General features: G+C 35.3%; 1 protein-coding gene and 2 long non-coding RNA genes across 3 annotated transcripts; all 3 read left to right on the forward strand.

Annotated features, from left to right (window-relative positions):
* Positions 1-2,442: 2,442 nt before the first annotated feature.
* LOC110008823 (uncharacterized) lies at positions 2,443-3,089 on the forward strand. Its single transcript, XR_002283616.3, has 2 exons — positions 2,443-2,622; positions 2,703-3,089. It is a non-coding gene; the product is annotated as an uncharacterized LOC110008823 (long non-coding RNA).
* Positions 3,090-5,930: 2,841 nt separating this feature from the next.
* On the forward strand, positions 5,931-6,486 carry LOC149498848 (uncharacterized). Its single transcript, XR_016322418.1, has 2 exons — positions 5,931-6,161; positions 6,265-6,486. It is a non-coding gene; the product is annotated as an uncharacterized LOC149498848 (long non-coding RNA).
* A 2,078-nt stretch (positions 6,487-8,564) lies between these two features.
* LOC149498849 (uncharacterized) lies at positions 8,565-17,029 on the forward strand. The gene is made up of 5 exons (XM_089718575.1): positions 8,565-8,636; positions 9,439-9,497; positions 10,117-11,588; positions 15,837-15,902; positions 16,705-17,029. Exons 3-4 carry the CDS (start codon positions 10,118-10,120, stop codon positions 15,881-15,883), a joined length of 1,518 nt encoding a protein of 505 aa, XP_089574701.1. The 5' UTR covers positions 8,565-8,636; positions 9,439-9,497; position 10,117; the 3' UTR covers positions 15,884-15,902; positions 16,705-17,029.
* The last annotated feature ends 1,836 nt before the right edge of the window (positions 17,030-18,865 follow it).

Here is an 18,865-nt window from a genome sequence, read left to right on the forward strand (position 1 = left end):
CAGGAATTGTATGGCAACAAAATTGAATTATAGACTCTTCGCCATTATTGTAAAGATAAAAAGCATTTCCATTGTCTGGCATTAGCCAACAAGAAGCACTCCACTCTCCACAGTACAAACTTTAGCTCTTAAAAAATATTTTCCGTTTGACACTCCATCTGTCTCTGAGCTGTTAATTTCTGATGCTTTCACATGGAATGACAATAACAAATTCTGGAAGCTCCACCAAGATTTTTTTTCATCTCCTTAATCCAACATCTTTTGAAGTGCCCTATAATTAAGAAGTTCATCATCATACGCTAGACTCTACTTTAAGCAAAAGATCAGAATCCTAGCTACGTATACAGGGACAAGTGGCATCCTAGCAATGGGTTGACTTTAGATAACTGATTGCATCTTCTAAAAGTAATGATTCAGCAACAAAATATTACTTGTCTAATCAACAAGGCACTCTTTGTTTACTTTCGGAAAATGACTTCCCTTGAATTTTTTTATTTTATTTTTCTAAGAAAAAACATATTCAACAATTTAATTTTTAATTATTTGATTGTAATATTGAAACTTATTTAAATTAATTAAAAATATTAAATAAGCTATCTTTTTTTAAAATGAAAATAACAAAGCATTCCCATCTTAGTTTAAGATGTTACCTTAAAAGGTTGAAATCTGTTTCCATACTAAGATATCTTTATTTTTTCACTTAATTTTATTGTATCGTAACCATAAAATTTTTAAAATTAACTACTTAATTTGATTTAATGAGATTAAAATATGATTATAATTCAAAATCCTAAGGTACTTAACTTTTATATTTTAGCTGGCTCTATATTATATTTTATTATTGAATAAATTTAAAAATTTAATAATAAAAATAAAAATTTAAATATCCTTTCAACGTCGAATTATATTCACATCCGGTGAGTGATACATTTATAGATTTAAAAAAATATAATAATTGAGACATTACAATTAAAATAATTAAGAAGTTATTAAATTTATTTATTTTTATTAAATGAATAAAAATTTGATTATATTATTAATGTAAAAAATCACGGCACATATTATTATTTCATACTTGAAATATAGATAATATGAAAACAAAATATGTGGTTGAAAAAATTTTATTATTTTAATTTATATACCATGCTTTGGGATTTTTGATAATTGATAGAAATTTAAATATTTATTAAATTATTAATTAGTATATCTATTTTAAAAAATTAAAATTTAATCTGCTCAACATTAATTGGGCAGACTAATGGATTTTTTTTTTTTTGTAATTTTTGTTTTAAATTTTTATCAGTTTCACATGAAGGTTTAAAAAATAATGAAAATACTTTATTATTTGCAAGTACATCCTTAATTATAATCGAGGGTGAAATTTCTACAAAAAGTCAAAATTGAGTTAAAATTTGGTAGAAATATCAAGATATGATTAAATTACAAAATTCTGTAAAGTTCAGAATACTGTAATATATTAGTTCGTCAAAGTAGGTATTTTCCAAGTTTAGAAAAAATAAAATTAATCTCAATATAAGAATAAATTAATCTGAAAATACTCCTCATACTTAAAATTCAATCTTATAATAATAAGTCTAGTTTGACTTAAGTATAATTAATATAATTATACCATAATTTTTAATTATATTAAATAGTGTGAATATCATGATATATGTATTTCAAAGTTATGAAATTGGATAATATATGTGACAATAATAATTATGTTGTTTCTTTCTAGACTTGATTAATTATTCTAGTGCAATATTAGTTGATAAAGATATATGTTAAATAAGGGTAGAATAGGAAATCAAAAAAATTACTCTCTTTTGAAAAGCAAAGTGAAAAAAAAGATGAAAAGAAAGTGAGCAAATTATTTTGGGATATGAGCAAGAAGAAGAAGATTTTTTTAGACCCACTCTATAACTGTCTATAAAGACCAAACTGTTTTTAAAAATTATTCATACTTATTTTTTTTTTAAATAATTGTCAAAAGTATCTTCATTTAAAAAAAAAAAACAAATCATTTTTCATAATCTATAAATAGACTTATAGACCGAATCTGAAAAAGCCTATCTTGAAAAAAAAAATCCTCCAATTTAAAAGAAATAGTCTCTAAATATCTTGCCGAAACTGTAACCACTTGATATATAAATATTATTAAATTGTGAAGAAACATAAGAGACAAATTACTGAAACTAATTAGTTAATCAGTGACATCACAATCAGGCTCTCCCCATTGTGCTAAATTGACTTCAATTCTCTTGCACCTAAATTCACCACTAAGTTATGGAGTTTCCTATTTATAATGCTTCAATGTATGACCTTTCAAAAAGGGCAAAAAAAAAAAAAAAAAAATCTCAATCCCACCATTTTAATTGGTTTAAAAACAAATTAAAAATATATTACAGTATGGCCATCCCACTTCATTTTGTCTCAATTTGGTGGAGATCCCATGACTATATTATTATATTAAAATTTAAAACAATCAAAGTCACAAAAACCCTAGCTTGGTTCCCTATATAGAAATAGCTAGATTAAACCTGTCCCTTCCTCCTCAGAAAAATCCTATTTAGCTCTCTAGCTATAAGCTAAATTGATACAGCAAGCTAGGCTAGCTAGCAGGTATATATATTTAATTAATTCAATATGTTTTGATTTTACAATTTTATGTATTATTAAATTGTTCTATTTTTATTTTTCAGGGTAAACAGGGAGATATATAGATACGATTCGATCCGAAGAATGAGGTTCATAGGGGTGGTTCTTGTTCTTAGTTTGCTGATGAGCATGAGCTGCTGCTGGGCTACAGATATGAAATCTTTAACAGTAAATGATGTAGAAATGGAAGAAGAAGAGCATAGAAAGGTTGTTGAGGGGAATCATATGATCAATAATGGCGATTTTCCTGCAACTAGTGTCAATAACCACCATTACATTCCTAGGCAGGACTTTGGAAGCTTTGGTGGAGATTCTGGAAACTGTGACACCAGCTAAAAGCTACAGTGTGTCTCTCTCTCTATATATATGTTTTCTTGTAAGCATGCCAACATTTTCAGCAAAAATATTTATGAACAATGCAAATTTATATATATAGATGAGAGAGAGTGAGAGAGAGAGAGGTTAAAAACGAAGATAGAAATTGAAAATTCTAGTTTGAAACAGCTAAACGGAAAGAAAGGATACAAAGTTCAAGAATCAATATCTAGAACAAATCGACTATAAATCTTACAAAAATAACATAATTAATGATCAAGGCATATTTAATTCACTAGGAAAATAATAAACAATACTCTCTCCGTTCTATTTTATTTACTTATTATTCCTTAAATTTATTAAGATATTAATAAAAATGTTTTATTTTAATGAACAACTACAAAAGTTATTATGAGAAAAATAATTGTTACATATATAAATTTAGAACCTTATCAATAAATTCTTAATATACGTATTTTATCAAATTATGTAAATAAAATAGGATAGAGAAAATATAATTTAGTACTAATAATTTTTAGATTTAAATATTTACATTCTAATTTTATTTTTGAAAAATTAAATAAAATTTAATTTATCAATTAATGAAATATTTATTTTTGGGCCTGATTTGATTAGTTCTTGTGCAGTGACCTTGGACTAAAGCCAGCAAGTTAGGGCCTTCACGGGCTCTTGAGATGAACCTTACTACTATTACTTCAGTAATTACCAATTTACCAAGCCGAACCGAGGTTATTTAGTAAATCAATAAACAGTAAATGATTCAGTAAAGTATTAAAAAAAAAATCAAAATTTCCAATTTACCGATTTATTTAAAACGGCCGTTGTTTTAATTGTTTTTTTTTAAATCAAGTCTCATATGGTAAATTAATTAATTCAGTAAATCAGTCCGTAAACAGTAAAATTTTATTGGTGAATTTAATAAATATTTAAATCGATCAGTAAATAGTAAATACTTAATTAGTAAATCGGTAAATGTAGATTCAGTAAATTATATTACATTATATCATACAACTGTAAGTACAGGAGGAAATAAAATCCATTATTACCAAAGTATGCAAGAGAGAAACCGAAAGAAACAATGCAAAGCTTGCAGCTGGAAGTTGTAAACAATACAAAGGATTTCTAACGAATGAAAATCAAAATTAACTATAACAAATCATCCTTTCAGAAAAACTATAATAAGTCATATTCTTACAAAAGAACCCTCCCTAAAACTTCAATTTAGATCATGAATGTTGTATGGAATTATGAAATTCAATAGCATGAGAAGGAATGCAAAAACCAACTATTAATTGAAAAAAAAAAAAAAAAAAAAAAGGAACGTAACTAGCATGAGAATAAAAGGGGAAGACCCCCAGCAAATAGCACCCCGAGAAACGCAAATCAGAAATTAAGTATTTTTGCTATAAGTTGTAATGCTAATTTAGAAAATTGATTTTTAATTTTTCATTTATAATTTTTTTTTTCTCCACAAATATCTCATGCTCTATTTAAATATGAGACTAATTTCATTCATTCATAAGTTTCATAAGTTGAATTCTTAACCTTACGAGGATAATACGCTGAACGGATAATATACTGAACTCAAATGTATTTTATCAATTAAGTTTCATTTTATGATTTGTATAGAAAGATTTTGAATATGAAATTATTCAATTATTCTTTTCCAGAAAAATTATATATTTTCAGATTCAAGAAATTTTTCATAATATTATCTTGGATAATATTTAGAAATATATGTCCTATTTCTTTAAATTATTGTAGAATTTTAAAAGGTTTACACATTATGATATATTCCATTATTTCAATTCTGGTACCTATTTTTTAGATTTTCCAAAAATTTAATAAAATCAAAACCAAAACTCCAAAATAATTTAATTAAGGACGTAGGAGATGACACCATTATTCACTCAATCAGCAATGAAACAATATATGCATTATGAATTGCAAAGTGGCCAAATGGCTATTCGGAAGTTGGACAGAATAATAAATATATCAGCAAGACAAGAATCGCTTTCTTCAGCAAAAATTGTGAATTAGGGTGGCGTTTCTCCGTTTATAGTGCCAAACATAACATCTCTATATGGACAAAACATTTTCTATCAGCAGATTTTTTTTTTCTTTTGCTTATTACTATAATTAAGTAATATCAAGTTCGTTTTTGTTCTTTCCAATCCAAAAAAAAAAAAAAAAAAAAAAAAAAAAATCTTAGTACAGTAATTTTATGACAAAAAATAAATAAAATTTTTTGGTTTCATTTACAAATTTCCTAATTGAGGCATGTATGAATAATATGCTTTTGATGAAAACTACAGACTTGAGGTGCATGAAAGCTAATCCGTAATACCAACTTATTGCCGAAAAGAAATTAGTATTCAATGCTATTATTTTTAATTATTAAAGTAAATTAATACTTTCGGAATGCATTTTACTTTATTTCACTTTTAAGTGTTCATTTAAAGATATTTGATTTGAGAGTTTATTAATAATTTTTTTTCAATTTTATCTATATTTATTAGGTGCAATTTATTTTAATCTTTACATTTATTTTTATCTTTTTTATCATTACTTTAATTGTAGTTAAATAACTAAAATTTTTTCATTATATCAATTTATGAAAAAATGAAATGGAATTTTTACTCTAATAGTGGTCCTTTAATACGAGATGAAATTAGCATTGATTTTATAATAAAATTAAATGGAAAATTTTTAATTTTAAGAAGGGCAATTTATATATTCTACTGTATATGTTTAAAAAATCAATCTGTTTTAATAATTTTCTTAATTTTTGTGAAAAAGATGAAATGTTACTGTTAAAATGGAAATCAACGAAAATAATATCAGGTGTGAATCATATTGGGTTAAATATCACAATTCCACATTGATTAAAGTAATGATTAACTTTTTTTTTTTTTTTTTTGTATGCCTTTCATTCTATTGATTTGTCCCCAATATGGACAATTTTTTCTCTAAAATCTATCATTTAATCATTTTAATCAGTGATAATTTTATATGGTCAACCCATTTAATTATTATAGCTCCACACATATATATGGTGGACATCCCATCACCAAATTAAAATTATTAATATCCCATCAGATAACCCCTAGCTTTAGCCCCTCTATATAAACGGGTTCAACTAGATCTTCACTTCATACTTCTATTTGGTAAGATTTAGACATGCATAAATTTTTATATCACCAAATCAATAATTCTTTAGTTATATAGCAACCACGATTTGATTTTTTTTGTTTTTTCTTTTTGTGACAGATAGAAAAAACGAGAAAGATCGATCACTCGAATATTCAAGAATATGAGGGTTGCAGTGGTTGCTCTAACCTTGATGATCATGGTGGGATCTTGTTTGGCCGGAAGGAGAGCTTTATTACAGGATGAACCAGAGACATCCATCGACAGCCATCACGAGAGAAAATTACTAGATGAAGTTGACAAGCATTCCGATAACGAGAGAGAAAACGGTCATCATTATATTCCAAGGAATCAATTTGGCAGTGGCAGTGGTGACAATGGAAGTGGCTAAGCTTCAAACTGTAATGTATTTGTGAAATAAGGGTTGGTTTTTGTTTATTAATTATGGATACTAATATGTAGTTTGGGTAGTACCTTTAATAAGAAGTATTCTCTATAAAGCAAGATATGTTTCTACTTATGTTTATGTCTTGTTAAATGAAAAATAATATGTCATAAATAAAATTTTAGTTTCGTTATGTAAATTTTTTTTTTTTTACTTGAACTAGTTAATAAAAATTATATTATTATGTTATAGTTAATAAATAAATCTCGGTTTGTTATGTAATTTTTTTTTAACTTCAAATAGTTACTACCTTCGTTTCATAATACTTGTCACGTTTGAAAAAATAGTTTGTTTCAAAATACTTGTCATATTTATGGTTTCAAAGAGTAATAAATATTTTTCTTCATGTTTACTCTTTATATTTATATATGACCAATAATTATTACTTCAATTTAATAATTTTCTTAGAGAATTAGTAATAAATTAAGGGTAATATAATCAATTTACTCAATAATTTATTATAATTTAAACAAATTTAATCATTTTCTTGAGGACGTGAAATTTCAAATATGACAAATATTATGAACAGAGGTAATATAATTTATTTGTTGTTTGTAGATGATGGATTAATTATATGCACTTATTTTCAAAGAGCATTAAATTCAAAATGAATGGTTGAGATTAAATGTTTAATTAATTAACTATATATAGTCATGCACTATCTTGAAAAATAAAATAATAGTTTTAATAATATGATGTACTAATCATGGTCAAAGTGAGGTGGATATTTGTAAAATTTACATTAATTATATTCAAATTTATTTAAAATTTTAATACGCATATGTCCATTTTAAAATTTATTTTGAAATACTTATTCCCGAATCTGTTACACCTTTCTCAGACCCATTTTAATAGTACTCAAACTTATTTCAAATGATTTGAGACGGATTGAGTATTCTTAAAAGTTCACTTTATTTACGTGTCTTATATTTCCTCATGTCCATTTATACATGAATGAAAAGACATTTCCAAATCCCTGTAGTTAAAAATTTTTAAAACTCTCTTTTTTATTTTCTTAATTGATTGGAGGCTCAAAAAATAATGAAGGGATTTAAGATCCTTACCTGAGGAAGCAGTTTTAATATGTTGAAGAAACCACTGTAATATAGAATCATTACATAAGAACTCATATTAAGAATTAAAAGGCTCTGATACCATGTAAGATCATAAATGAAAAACATTTGAATTGTATTTATCTTTTATAGGCATAGGTACAATTTCTAGAACTGTACTATCAACTAAGTATATGCTAATCTTTACAAATATTTTTGAAACGACCCGAAATTATATTTTCAAAAACTTTTCCAATTAAATTTAATGTACCGACAGCCTGAAAATCAATATTAATATTTTAGTGCGAATACTGTGAGAAACCAAACCGAAAACCGAATGAGAAAGTCGAAAACCATTGAAAACCAAAGATTTGGGCCGAATCGGACCGAATCGAACCGGTTCGACCCAAACCATCTAGAAAGCTCTTCTCCTCTCTATATTCAACGCTCACCCCTCACCTCTCACACACTTCCAGTCAGTCACCGGTGACCCACAGCCTCCCCAGCCACCACCCTCCTCCCTCTCTTCTCTTTTCTTTTTCTTCTTCTTCTTCTTTCTTTTCTTTCTTTCTTTCCTTTTCCTTCCTTCTTCCCTGCGTCTGTCTTCGTGTGACTAGCGAGAGACAGCAGGTTCGCTGCGCGCCACCCAGCCTCGCCGCCACTCCACGCCGGCAGTCGCATCACCTCCGTCGCCTCGCTGCTCCTCCGCGCGCCACTGCCAGCAGCTCCACTCGCTGCCAGATTGTGCAGCGCCAGCTCCTTCTGCCCTCGATCGTGCAGCGCCTCACCCAGCTCCTCACGCCATTGCCACTGCCACTACTGCCGCTGCTCCAGGGCACCTCCGGCCATCAGCCTCCACCTGCTCTTCACTCCGGCACGTGTAGCCTCCATCTCCGGACAAGTAATTCCAGCATCCATTTTTTTTTTAGATCGCCCGGGTCCATCTAGTGCTCCTCCAGGACAGAATCAAGGCTAGAGCTTCGCTCTCCATCACAGTGAGTAATAATAAATAATGCATATCAACATTGCATTTGCATAGTAATTATTTACTAAATATATATATTATGTCACTATTACTACATAATTATATTTGTGATTGTACATTTGGATGTATTGGTGCATTACTTGAAAGCATTGTTTGATTACTTGTGTTGTGCTATACGTTGCCTTGTTTGTGTGGAATTGGGATGAAGTGGACCACTAGGGGTTTGTGAGGACGGTCTGTGATATGGATCCGGTTATGATATGATACTTGACCGTCGGCCGGGAAAATGGGAGATCGGCGCCCCCTTGTGCACCTGATGATTTAGATTATATGGAAATTCACAGGATGGCTTCTTGTTGATGCGCACCTGACAATCTAGGTTTGATTGTAGTTCGCAGGGTGGCCTCCTGTTGAGCACTTGACGATCTAGATTGGATGGAGACCACCGAGTTGCCTCCTGTTGAGATGGAAAAGGAAAGAGAGAATGGAAAAACAATGAGAGGACTGGTCAGTGAGGTTTAGACCAGTTGGCCGTATGGGGGATCGGCTCCCTGGTGCACATGTACGAGAGGGCGAGCCATGTGTGAGGACGGCTCGTTGGGGTTTCAGGTGGTGCCACTGACTAATTTCCACTTACTTGATTACTTGAAGGTGACATTACTTGTGGGTGCTAGTGTTGTGCCATATGAATGACTGCAGCATGCTCATTTTAGAATATTAGGATGCATTTTGCGTGAATGTGTGTGGTGTGTATTATTTATTATTATTCACTGAGTTGCAAAACTCACCCCCCTTCTCTCCAAACCTCTCAGGTAGTAGGAAGTCGCTGATCCAACTGAAGCTCTGTCATTTTCCTCGCGGAGCTACAAAAGTAAACTTATAACTTTTGTTATTATAATTTGAGATTTGTATTATTAATTACATACACTACTTTAGTTTCAATTATTGTTGAACTCCGCAGTTGTAGGGTCGTGTATTTTCAGTTGGGCCTGCCGTATGTGTTACCTTATATGTATGGTTTGTTATGTTATTAGGTGCAGGTGGACCAGTATGCCATATTATGAATGTGATTGATTATGATTAGGCCCAAACTAAACTTGTTTGAGAAAATTAAAATTGGACCGCATTATGTAAAAATTATATCCTATCTTGCATGGGCTACTGTTCCTATTGAATGATGTGCTATGCTTGAGTTGAGTGGTTTAGGCTTACTACGGGCCTCGGGGGCCTTAAGCTTACCTAGGCCCTAGTGCCGGTCCGGCCCACGGAAATGGGTCGTGACAAAGGTGGTATCAGAGCATAAGTTTAGGAGTCTAGAGATAACTGCGGAGTTATTTCCGTCACGTCTTGATATAGTTTTCTCTTGCCTCTTAAGTTTCAGCGTGATCACCGTATGAGTCCTATTTTCAGTTAGGTTATAATGTAATTGATATGAATAGGATAGGAATGGTTATATTCTAATAAATTCTACCTTGTACTTTGAATTTCAGCATGGTGAAGAACAGGGGTAGAGCACTCGACAACGTGGGGCAAGATGCTCCTGATGATAACCCGGAGCGAGATGTTCCTGATGAAGTCTCTTCTGGGCATTCCGCTATTCCTAGACGACGAAGACGACGAAAGAATAAATCTGCTAGGAATGTAAATAATCAGAATGAAGGTGCCCAAGAAGGTGGGAATGAGGAAAATATGGAGGGAACTCCCATTGAAATGAACACATTGTTGACCGGGCTACAACAGGCTATAACAGCAGCAATGAATAATGTGTTAATGCAGCAACAACAATTCTTCCAAGCTCAGCAACAGCAACAGATGCATCCATCTATGCCCGATCCAGCAGCACAACCAGTTCAACTGGCTCCACCTCCTACTGTTCCGAGGGCTGCTACTGATAACCTGTATGACAGATTCATTCGTTATAAACCGCCTAAGTTCACAGGCACTGAAGATGCTCATTCCTTTTTGGCTAGAATAAGGGAGTTTTGTGCTGAGCTAGGCTGTGATGATGAAAGGACCATTGTGTTTGCCGGCCGTAGAATGGAGGGAATAGCAGAAGCGTGGTTTCGAGATTATATTCAGCCTTCTGTCACTAGGATGTCCTGGGAACAATTTACTACACTCTTTATGAACTATTTTGTGCCGGAAGGAACCAGAAGAGCCAAAATGAGAGAATTCGAATCCTTAGTTCAAGGGGATATGTCGGTGGATGAGTACGCCACCAAGTTCGTTGAATTGAGTAGATATGCTCCGGGGTCCATACCTGATGAAGGCACTAAAGTATACAGATTCATTAGCGGTCTAAATGCAATATATGCCACTTTATTTCAGCAAAGGGAGCAAGACTTTAGTGCCATTGTTGACTCAGCCCAGCAGATGGAAAATAAATACATTTCTGATGGGTTTATTTCAGGCAGAAGAGGTAACAGAACAGCAGCTCAGTCAGGGAATCCGATTGTGCCAGGTATGAGCGGGTCTTTTCTTATGGGTACACAATCTTCGAGCTCTCTCTTCCAAGGCAAGGGTAGTATCAGTAGAAGGAAGGACAAGAAGAAATTTTGGCCGAGAAGGAGTAGTTATCCAAGTGGTTCTAGTAGTGGACATAGTTCAGGCAGCAGCAGACCTAGTATACCTGCTTGTCATAGGTGTGGCAAGGCTCATAGAGGAATGTGTAATTTTGATGCTATTGTCTGTTTCAGATGCCATCAGACGGGACATTATGCTAGAGATTGCCCACTTCAGTCACGTACAGTGCCACCCCAGTCTTCCATGGGTAGTGTGTCTAGACCTCCTTTCTCTACACCGTCGGTATCTGGTACTAGATTTATTGGCCAGCAGGGCCGTGGTTCTGTTGGTAGGGGCAGAGGCCAGAGTTCAGGACAGAGTTTGCATGCTTCTGGAGCACAACCCCGACTCTTCCACTTGACACAGGGAGATGCTCAGGCATCTAATGCCGTGGTGGCAGGTACTTTTACTATTTGTTCTTTGGAAGCACGAGTACTATTTGACCCTGGTGCCACCCATTCATTTGCATCTCCTAGGTTTGCTGTGAAAATAGACAGAATGCTCAATCAGTTAGACATTCCCTTGCTGATATCGACGCCTTTAAGTGAACCTATTTATACTGATTCAGTTATTTTAAACTGTCCTATTGTTCTTGAAGGCGTAGACTTACCCGCAGATTTAATTATCTTAGATGTGATAGATTTTGATGTAATCTTGGGGATGGATTGGTTAGCAAAGTATGATGCAGAGGTTCATTGTAAAAGGAAAGAAATTGTTTTCAATCTACCTGATGGCAAGAAACTTGTTTATAGGGTAGATAAGAATATAGCTCCTTATAATCTAATTTCTGCAATCAGCGCTAGAAAACTGTTGAGGAAAGGCTGTCAAGGGTACTTAGCGTTGGTAAAGGATACCGCAACAGAAATTCGTAAAGTTGAAAGTATGCCGATCGTGAATGAGTTTATCGACGTGTTTCCAGAAGAATTACCCGGTCTTCCTCCAGGTAGGGGAATTGAATTCTGTATTGATTTGATTCCTGGCACAGAACCTATTTCCATGCCGCCGTATCGTATGGCACCAGCGGAATTGAAAGAGTTGAAAGAACAGTTGCAGGAACTGTTGGATAAGGGCTTCATCAGACCGAGCACTTCACCTTGGGGTGCTCCAGTCCTATTTGTGAAGAAAAAGGATGGTTCGCTTCGCCTATGCATTGATTATAGGCAATTGAATAAGGTGACTGTGAAGAACAAATACCCGCTTCCTAGAATTGATGACCTGTTCGATCAATTGCAAGGGGCTACATGTTTCTCAAAGATTGATCTTAGATCTGGTTACCATCAGCTAAAGATCAGGGAACAAGACATTCCTAAAACGGCTTTTAGAACCAGATATGGTCATTATGAATTCCTTGTCATGTCCTTCGGACTCACAAATGCCCCAGCAGCTTTCATGGATTTGATGAACCGTGTGTTCAAGCCATACTTGGACCGGTTTGTGATTGTGTTCATAGATGACATTCTAGTTTATTCTAGAACTGAAGCAGATCATGTTCATCATCTGAGAATTGTGCTACAAACTTTGAGGGAGCATCAGTTATATGCCAAGTTTTCTAAATGTGAATTCTGGCTGGAGAGTGTAAATTTCTTGGGTCATATGGTATCTAAGGATGGAATCAGGGTTGATCCCAAGAAGATTGAGGCAATCATCGATTGGCCGAGACCGACTACTGTCACTGAAATTCGCAGCTTTCTGGGTTTAGCTGGCTATTATCGCCGTTTTGTGCAAGACTTTTCTCGAATAGCAGCACCATTAACCAGATTGACCCAGAAGAATGCTAAGTTTGTATGGTCCGATTCTTGTGAAGCAAGTTTCCAGAAGTTGAAAGAGTGCTTAACCACAGCTCCGGTATTAGCCTTGCCATCAGGTGATGAAGGATACGTGGTGTTTTGTGATGCATCCAGAGTGGGGTTGGGATGTGTTTTAATGCAGCATGGTCGAGTCATTGCGTATGCTTCCAGACAGTTGAAGAAACATGAACAGAATTATCCCACTCACGATTTGGAAATGGCAGCTATCATTTTCGCACTAAAAATATGGAGGCATTACTTGTACGGTGTGACTTGTGAAATCTTCACCGATCATAAGAGTTTGAAGTACATTTTCGATCAGAGGGATCTGAATTTGAGACAGCGACGCTGGATGGAATTTCTTAAAGATTATGATTGTACTATTCAGTATCACGCGGGGAAGGCTAATGTAGTAGCAGATGCTTTAAGTCGGAAATCCTTGGGAAGCTTAGCTCATATTTCGGTTGAAAGAAGGCCGTTAATTCGGGAATTGGATGGCATGCTTGATGAAGGCCTTAACTTGGAAATTCCTGCTTCAAACTGTCTATTGGCTCATTTCAGAATGAGACCGATGCTGTTTGACAGAATTAAAGCTGCACAGGACCGGGATCCACAAGTACAAAGAATTATGCAAGAGGTAGTCACTGGTGGTTCAGGAGACTTTGTAATCGACAATGATGGTGTACTCAGGAAGGGTACTCGTGTTTGCGTACCCGATGTCGATAATCTTAGGAAGGAGATCTTAGATGAAGCCCACTATGCTGCTTATAATGTGCATCCGGGTACTACAAAAATGTATCGGGATTTGAAGGAGAATTATTGGTGGACTGGAATGAAGAAAGATGTAGCAGAATTCGTATCCAAATGTCTCGCATGTCAGCAGGTAAAAGCAGAGCATCAAAGACCTTCTGGATTAATGCAACAATCACCGATACCAGAATGGAAATGGGAAAGGATCACTATGGACTTTGTGGTTGGACTACCGAAAACGCCAGGAGGCTATGATTCAATTTGGGTAATAGTGGATCGACTTACCAAGACAGCTCATTTCTTACCAGTGAGATCCTCTTATAATGCTGACAGGTTGGCAAGGTTGTACGTTAAAGAGATAGTGCGCCTTCATGGGGTTCCGGTATCTATCATCTCGGATAGGGGGACGCAGTTCACCTCGAGATTTTGGCAGTCGTTGCAGAAAGCTTTGGGAACCCGGCTTGACTTTAGTACAGCTTTCCATCCGCAGACTGATGGGCAATCTGAGAGGACTATTCAAACACTGGAAGATATGCTTCGGATGTGCGTATTAGACTTTGGAGGATTTTGGGACACGCACTTACCATTAATCGAGTTTGCCTATAATAACAGTTACCAAGCAAGTATCGGCATGGCGCCTTATGAAGCTCTGTATGGCAGAAAATGCAGGTCTCCTATCTGTTGGGGGGAAATAGGAGATAGACAACTGGTAGGGCCTGAGTTGATTCAAATCACATCTGAAAAGGTTCCTATCATTCGGGACAGGATTAAGACAGCATTTGATCGACAGAAGAGCTACGCTGACCCTAAGCACAGAGAGGTGACATTTCAAGTGGGAGATTTGGTCTTTCTGAAGGTATCTCCTATGAAAGGTGTTCTCCGCTTCGGTAAGAAAGGAAAACTAGCTCCGAGATATATTGGACCGTATCCTGTAGTTGCAAGGATTGGAGAAGTGGCTTATCAGTTGGACATGCCTAACGAATTTTCTCATGTACACCCAGTATTTCATGTGTCCATGCTACGGAAGTACGTTCCTGATCCATCTCATGTGTTAGAGCCGCAGGAGATTCAGGTGGGTGAAGATTTGACGTATGAAGAAGTACCGATTAGTATTCTCGATTTCCAGATTCGTAAACTTCGGTCTAAGGAGATTCCTATGGTTAAAGTTTTATGGAGAAATCACTCGATGGAGGAATGCACATGGGAAGTGGCAGCTGAAATGCAAAGAAATTATCCCCATCTTTTTCCTTCCATGTAAAATGTTTTGTACTTCTAGTGATCGACTGTAAATGGTTTCTCTTTTGTTGAGTACGATACTTCTTTATGCTTCATATATACTATGATCTTATCTTGCTTATTTCAAAATTCGAGGACGAATTTTTTTGTAAGGGGGGAAGACTGAAACGACCCGAAATTATATTTTCAAAAACTTTTCCAATTAAATTTAATGTACCGACAGCCTGAAAATCAATATTAATATTTTAGTGCGAATACTGTGAGAAACCAAACCGAAAACCGAATGAGAAAGTCGAAAACCATTGAAAACCAAAGATTTGGGCCGAATCGGACCGAATCGAACCGGTTCGACCCAAACCATCTAGAAAGCTCTTCTCCTCTCTATATTCAACGCTCACCCCTCACCTCTCACACACTTCCAGTCAGTCACCGGTGACCCACAGCCTCCCCAGCCACCACCCTCCTCCCTCTCTTCTCTTTTCTTTTTCTTCTTCTTCTTCTTTCTTTTCTTTCTTTCTTTCCTTTTCCTTCCTTCTTCCCTGCGTCTGTCTTCGTGTGACTAGCGAGAGACAGCAGGTTCGCTGCGCGCCACCCAGCCTCGCCGCCACTCCACGCCGGCAGTCGCATCACCTCCGTCGCCTCGCTGCTCCTCCGCGCGCCACTGCCAGCAGCTCCACTCGCTGCCAGATTGTGCAGCGCCAGCTCCTTCTGCCCTCGATCGTGCAGCGCCTCACCCAGCTCCTCACGCCATTGCCACTGCCACTACTGCCGCTGCTCCAGGGCACCTCCGGCCATCAGCCTCCACCTGCTCTTCACTCCGGCACGTGTAGCCTCCATCTCCGGACAAGTAATTCCAGCATCCATTTTTTTTTTAGATCGCCCGGGTCCATCTAGTGCTCCTCCAGGACAGAATCAAGGCTAGAGCTTCGCTCTCCATCACAGTGAGTAATAATAAATAATGCATATCAACATTGCATTTGCATAGTAATTATTTACTAAATATATATATTATGTCACTATTACTACATAATTATATTTGTGATTGTACATTTGGATGTATTGGTGCATTACTTGAAAGCATTGTTTGATTACTTGTGTTGTGCTATACGTTGCCTTGTTTGTGTGGAATTGGGATGAAGTGGACCACTAGGGGTTTGTGAGGACGGTCTGTGATATGGATCCGGTTATGATATGATACTTGACCGTCGGCCGGGAAAATGGGAGATCGGCGCCCCCTTGTGCACCTGATGATTTAGATTATATGGAAATTCACAGGATGGCTTCTTGTTGATGCGCACCTGACAATCTAGGTTTGATTGTAGTTCGCAGGGTGGCCTCCTGTTGAGCACTTGACGATCTAGATTGGATGGAGACCACCGAGTTGCCTCCTGTTGAGATGGAAAAGGAAAGAGAGAATGGAAAAACAATGAGAGGACTGGTCAGTGAGGTTTAGACCAGTTGGCCGTATGGGGGATCGGCTCCCTGGTGCACATGTACGAGAGGGCGAGCCATGTGTGAGGACGGCTCGTTGGGGTTTCAGGTGGTGCCACTGACTAATTTCCACTTACTTGATTACTTGAAGGTGACATTACTTGTGGGTGCTAGTGTTGTGCCATATGAATGACTGCAGCATGCTCATTTTAGAATATTAGGATGCATTTTGCGTGAATGTGTGTGGTGTGTATTATTTATTATTATTCACTGAGTTGCAAAACTCACCCCCCTTCTCTCCAAACCTCTCAGGTAGTAGGAAGTCGCTGATCCAACTGAAGCTCTGTCATTTTCCTCGCGGAGCTACAAAAGTAAACTTATAACTTTTGTTATTATAATTTGAGATTTGTATTATTAATTACATACACTACTTTAGTTTCAATTATTGTTGAACTCCGCAGTTGTAGGGTCGTGTATTTTCAGTTGGGCCTGCCGTATGTGTTACCTTATATGTATGGTTTGTTATGTTATTAGGTGCAGGTGGACCAGTATGCCATATTATGAATGTGATTGATTATGATTAGGCCCAAACTAAACTTGTTTGAGAAAATTAAAATTGGACCGCATTATGTAAAAATTATATCCTATCTTGCATGGGCTACTGTTCCTATTGAATGATGTGCTATGCTTGAGTTGAGTGGTTTAGGCTTACTACGGGCCTCGGGGGCCTTAAGCTTACCTAGGCCCTAGTGCCGGTCCGGCCCACGGAAATGGGTCGTGACAATTTTTAAAACAATCAGGAAGAAAAGATTGGATATAAAAAATTAAAAAAAAAAAAAAAAAGATTGGACTTAAAGATGTTAGGGAGAATTTCTGAAAAAAAGTACGATAAAAATGATAATTAAATTGCACCCAAAGATGGGGAAGCCTCACAAAGTTTTTGATAATAAAGATGGAGCAAGCAATAAAAGCGAATGTAAGAAAGTCCATGCCTCCAATCCTCTGAAGAACAAATCTTTTATACAAAGCCCACATTTATAAAGTGTTATAATTGCAATAAGTTAGTAGCGATGATCATGGTTCGATTTCAAATTAAAACCGAATCAAAATCAAATGATTTGAAATCGAACCGATCAAAATGGGCATTACACCATGCTCAATAGTCCCTTATTTCAAACCATAATCAAAATTGTGTACTTAAGATTCGGTTCTGATTTTTCATTTATTAAGACTAAAATCGGCGGTTTTTTGGTTTAAAACTGCTGGTTTCCATTTGAAATCGCGAAAAATTTATTTTTAAGAAACTCTAAACTTGTTTTTTTGTTTTATTATAATTTTTTAAAATAAATTTTAAGAATTTTTATTAAATTAGTTTAATGTTTTTCATAGCAATATTTATTATTATTATTTATTCAAGCTACAAATCAACAAAAGAATTTTAAAACGCTTGAAATAAATTACCTAATTTCAGTCTCAAATTAGAACCAAAGGTTCTAAAACCGTCTTAGGAACCTCTTAAAAGTTAGATTTCGGTTACACCTTTCTTATAATTGGAATTGGCAATTTTAAAACTAAAATTGATGGTTTTGGATCCGTGGTCATATCTAGATCATAGGTCCAATTAGGTCATATTTGCTACGATGTAATCAACCATGTAATGGAATAAGATCACATTACATGATGATTCTATTGTTTGGTTGGACTTTTTTGAACAATGTAATGTAATTTAGATTAAATGTGCAATCTTTATTACTTAATTTGATTAATTCATTACATTAAAAAATATATGTATTGTCCGTTACATCAAGCACATGTAATTCCAATTACATCAAGTTATTTCAATAAAAACTTTATCATTGAAGGTTATTTACCATCATCACAACCACCACCAGCACCACCGCTCCACTACTACCACTGTGCCACAACTACCACCACCTCAACCACCACTACCACTACCACTACCGCTTCACCACATCAACCACCACCGCTCCACCGCTCCCACCATGACCACCACTTCAACCATTATCACCACATCAACTATCACCACCACCACCACATCACCATTACCATCACCCTCATCGCCACCTCAACCACCATTGCTCCTCTGCCTCAACCACCACCACTACTGCTCCACCGCATCACCACCATCGCTCCACTGCTCTATTGCCTCTACCATCACCACCACCTTAAAGTAGACATCTTTTCCTTAGAAAATGTTAAGTGGAATATACAAATAAGAATTTCTCCACTAAATAAAATAGTTATTTTCAAAATCATAAATTTTTATTTGAATATACAAATAATTCCTAACATTATTAAAATCTAAAAACTAAAAAAAAAAAATCATAAATGTATATAGCAGACAGGTTTTCCTCTGATGTTGCCATGTAGAATTTTAAAGGACTGACCTATGTAATGCTTATTATTAGCTTTATAGTTATGTGAATACAACATAGGATACCAAATTAATGAC

Source organism: Jatropha curcas, chromosome 1 (genome assembly GCF_041381405.1).
Source record: "Jatropha curcas cultivar XTBG-Jc1 chromosome 1, XTBG_Jcur_1.0, whole genome shotgun sequence".
NCBI lineage: Eukaryota > Viridiplantae > Streptophyta > Magnoliopsida > Malpighiales > Euphorbiaceae > Jatropha > Jatropha curcas.

What these genes read in the sequence shown, in the direction of transcription:
- LOC149498849 (XM_089718575.1), top strand. Translation starts at nt 10,118, where the DNA reads ATGGTGAAGAACAGGGGTAGAGCACTCGACAACGTGGGGCAAGATGCT. An exon ending in ATCTAATGCCGTGGTGGCAG is followed by an intron (nt 11,589 to 15,836) that starts GTACTTTTACTA and finishes TTTTTTTTTTAG; the next exon opens with ATCGCCCGGGTCCATCTAGT.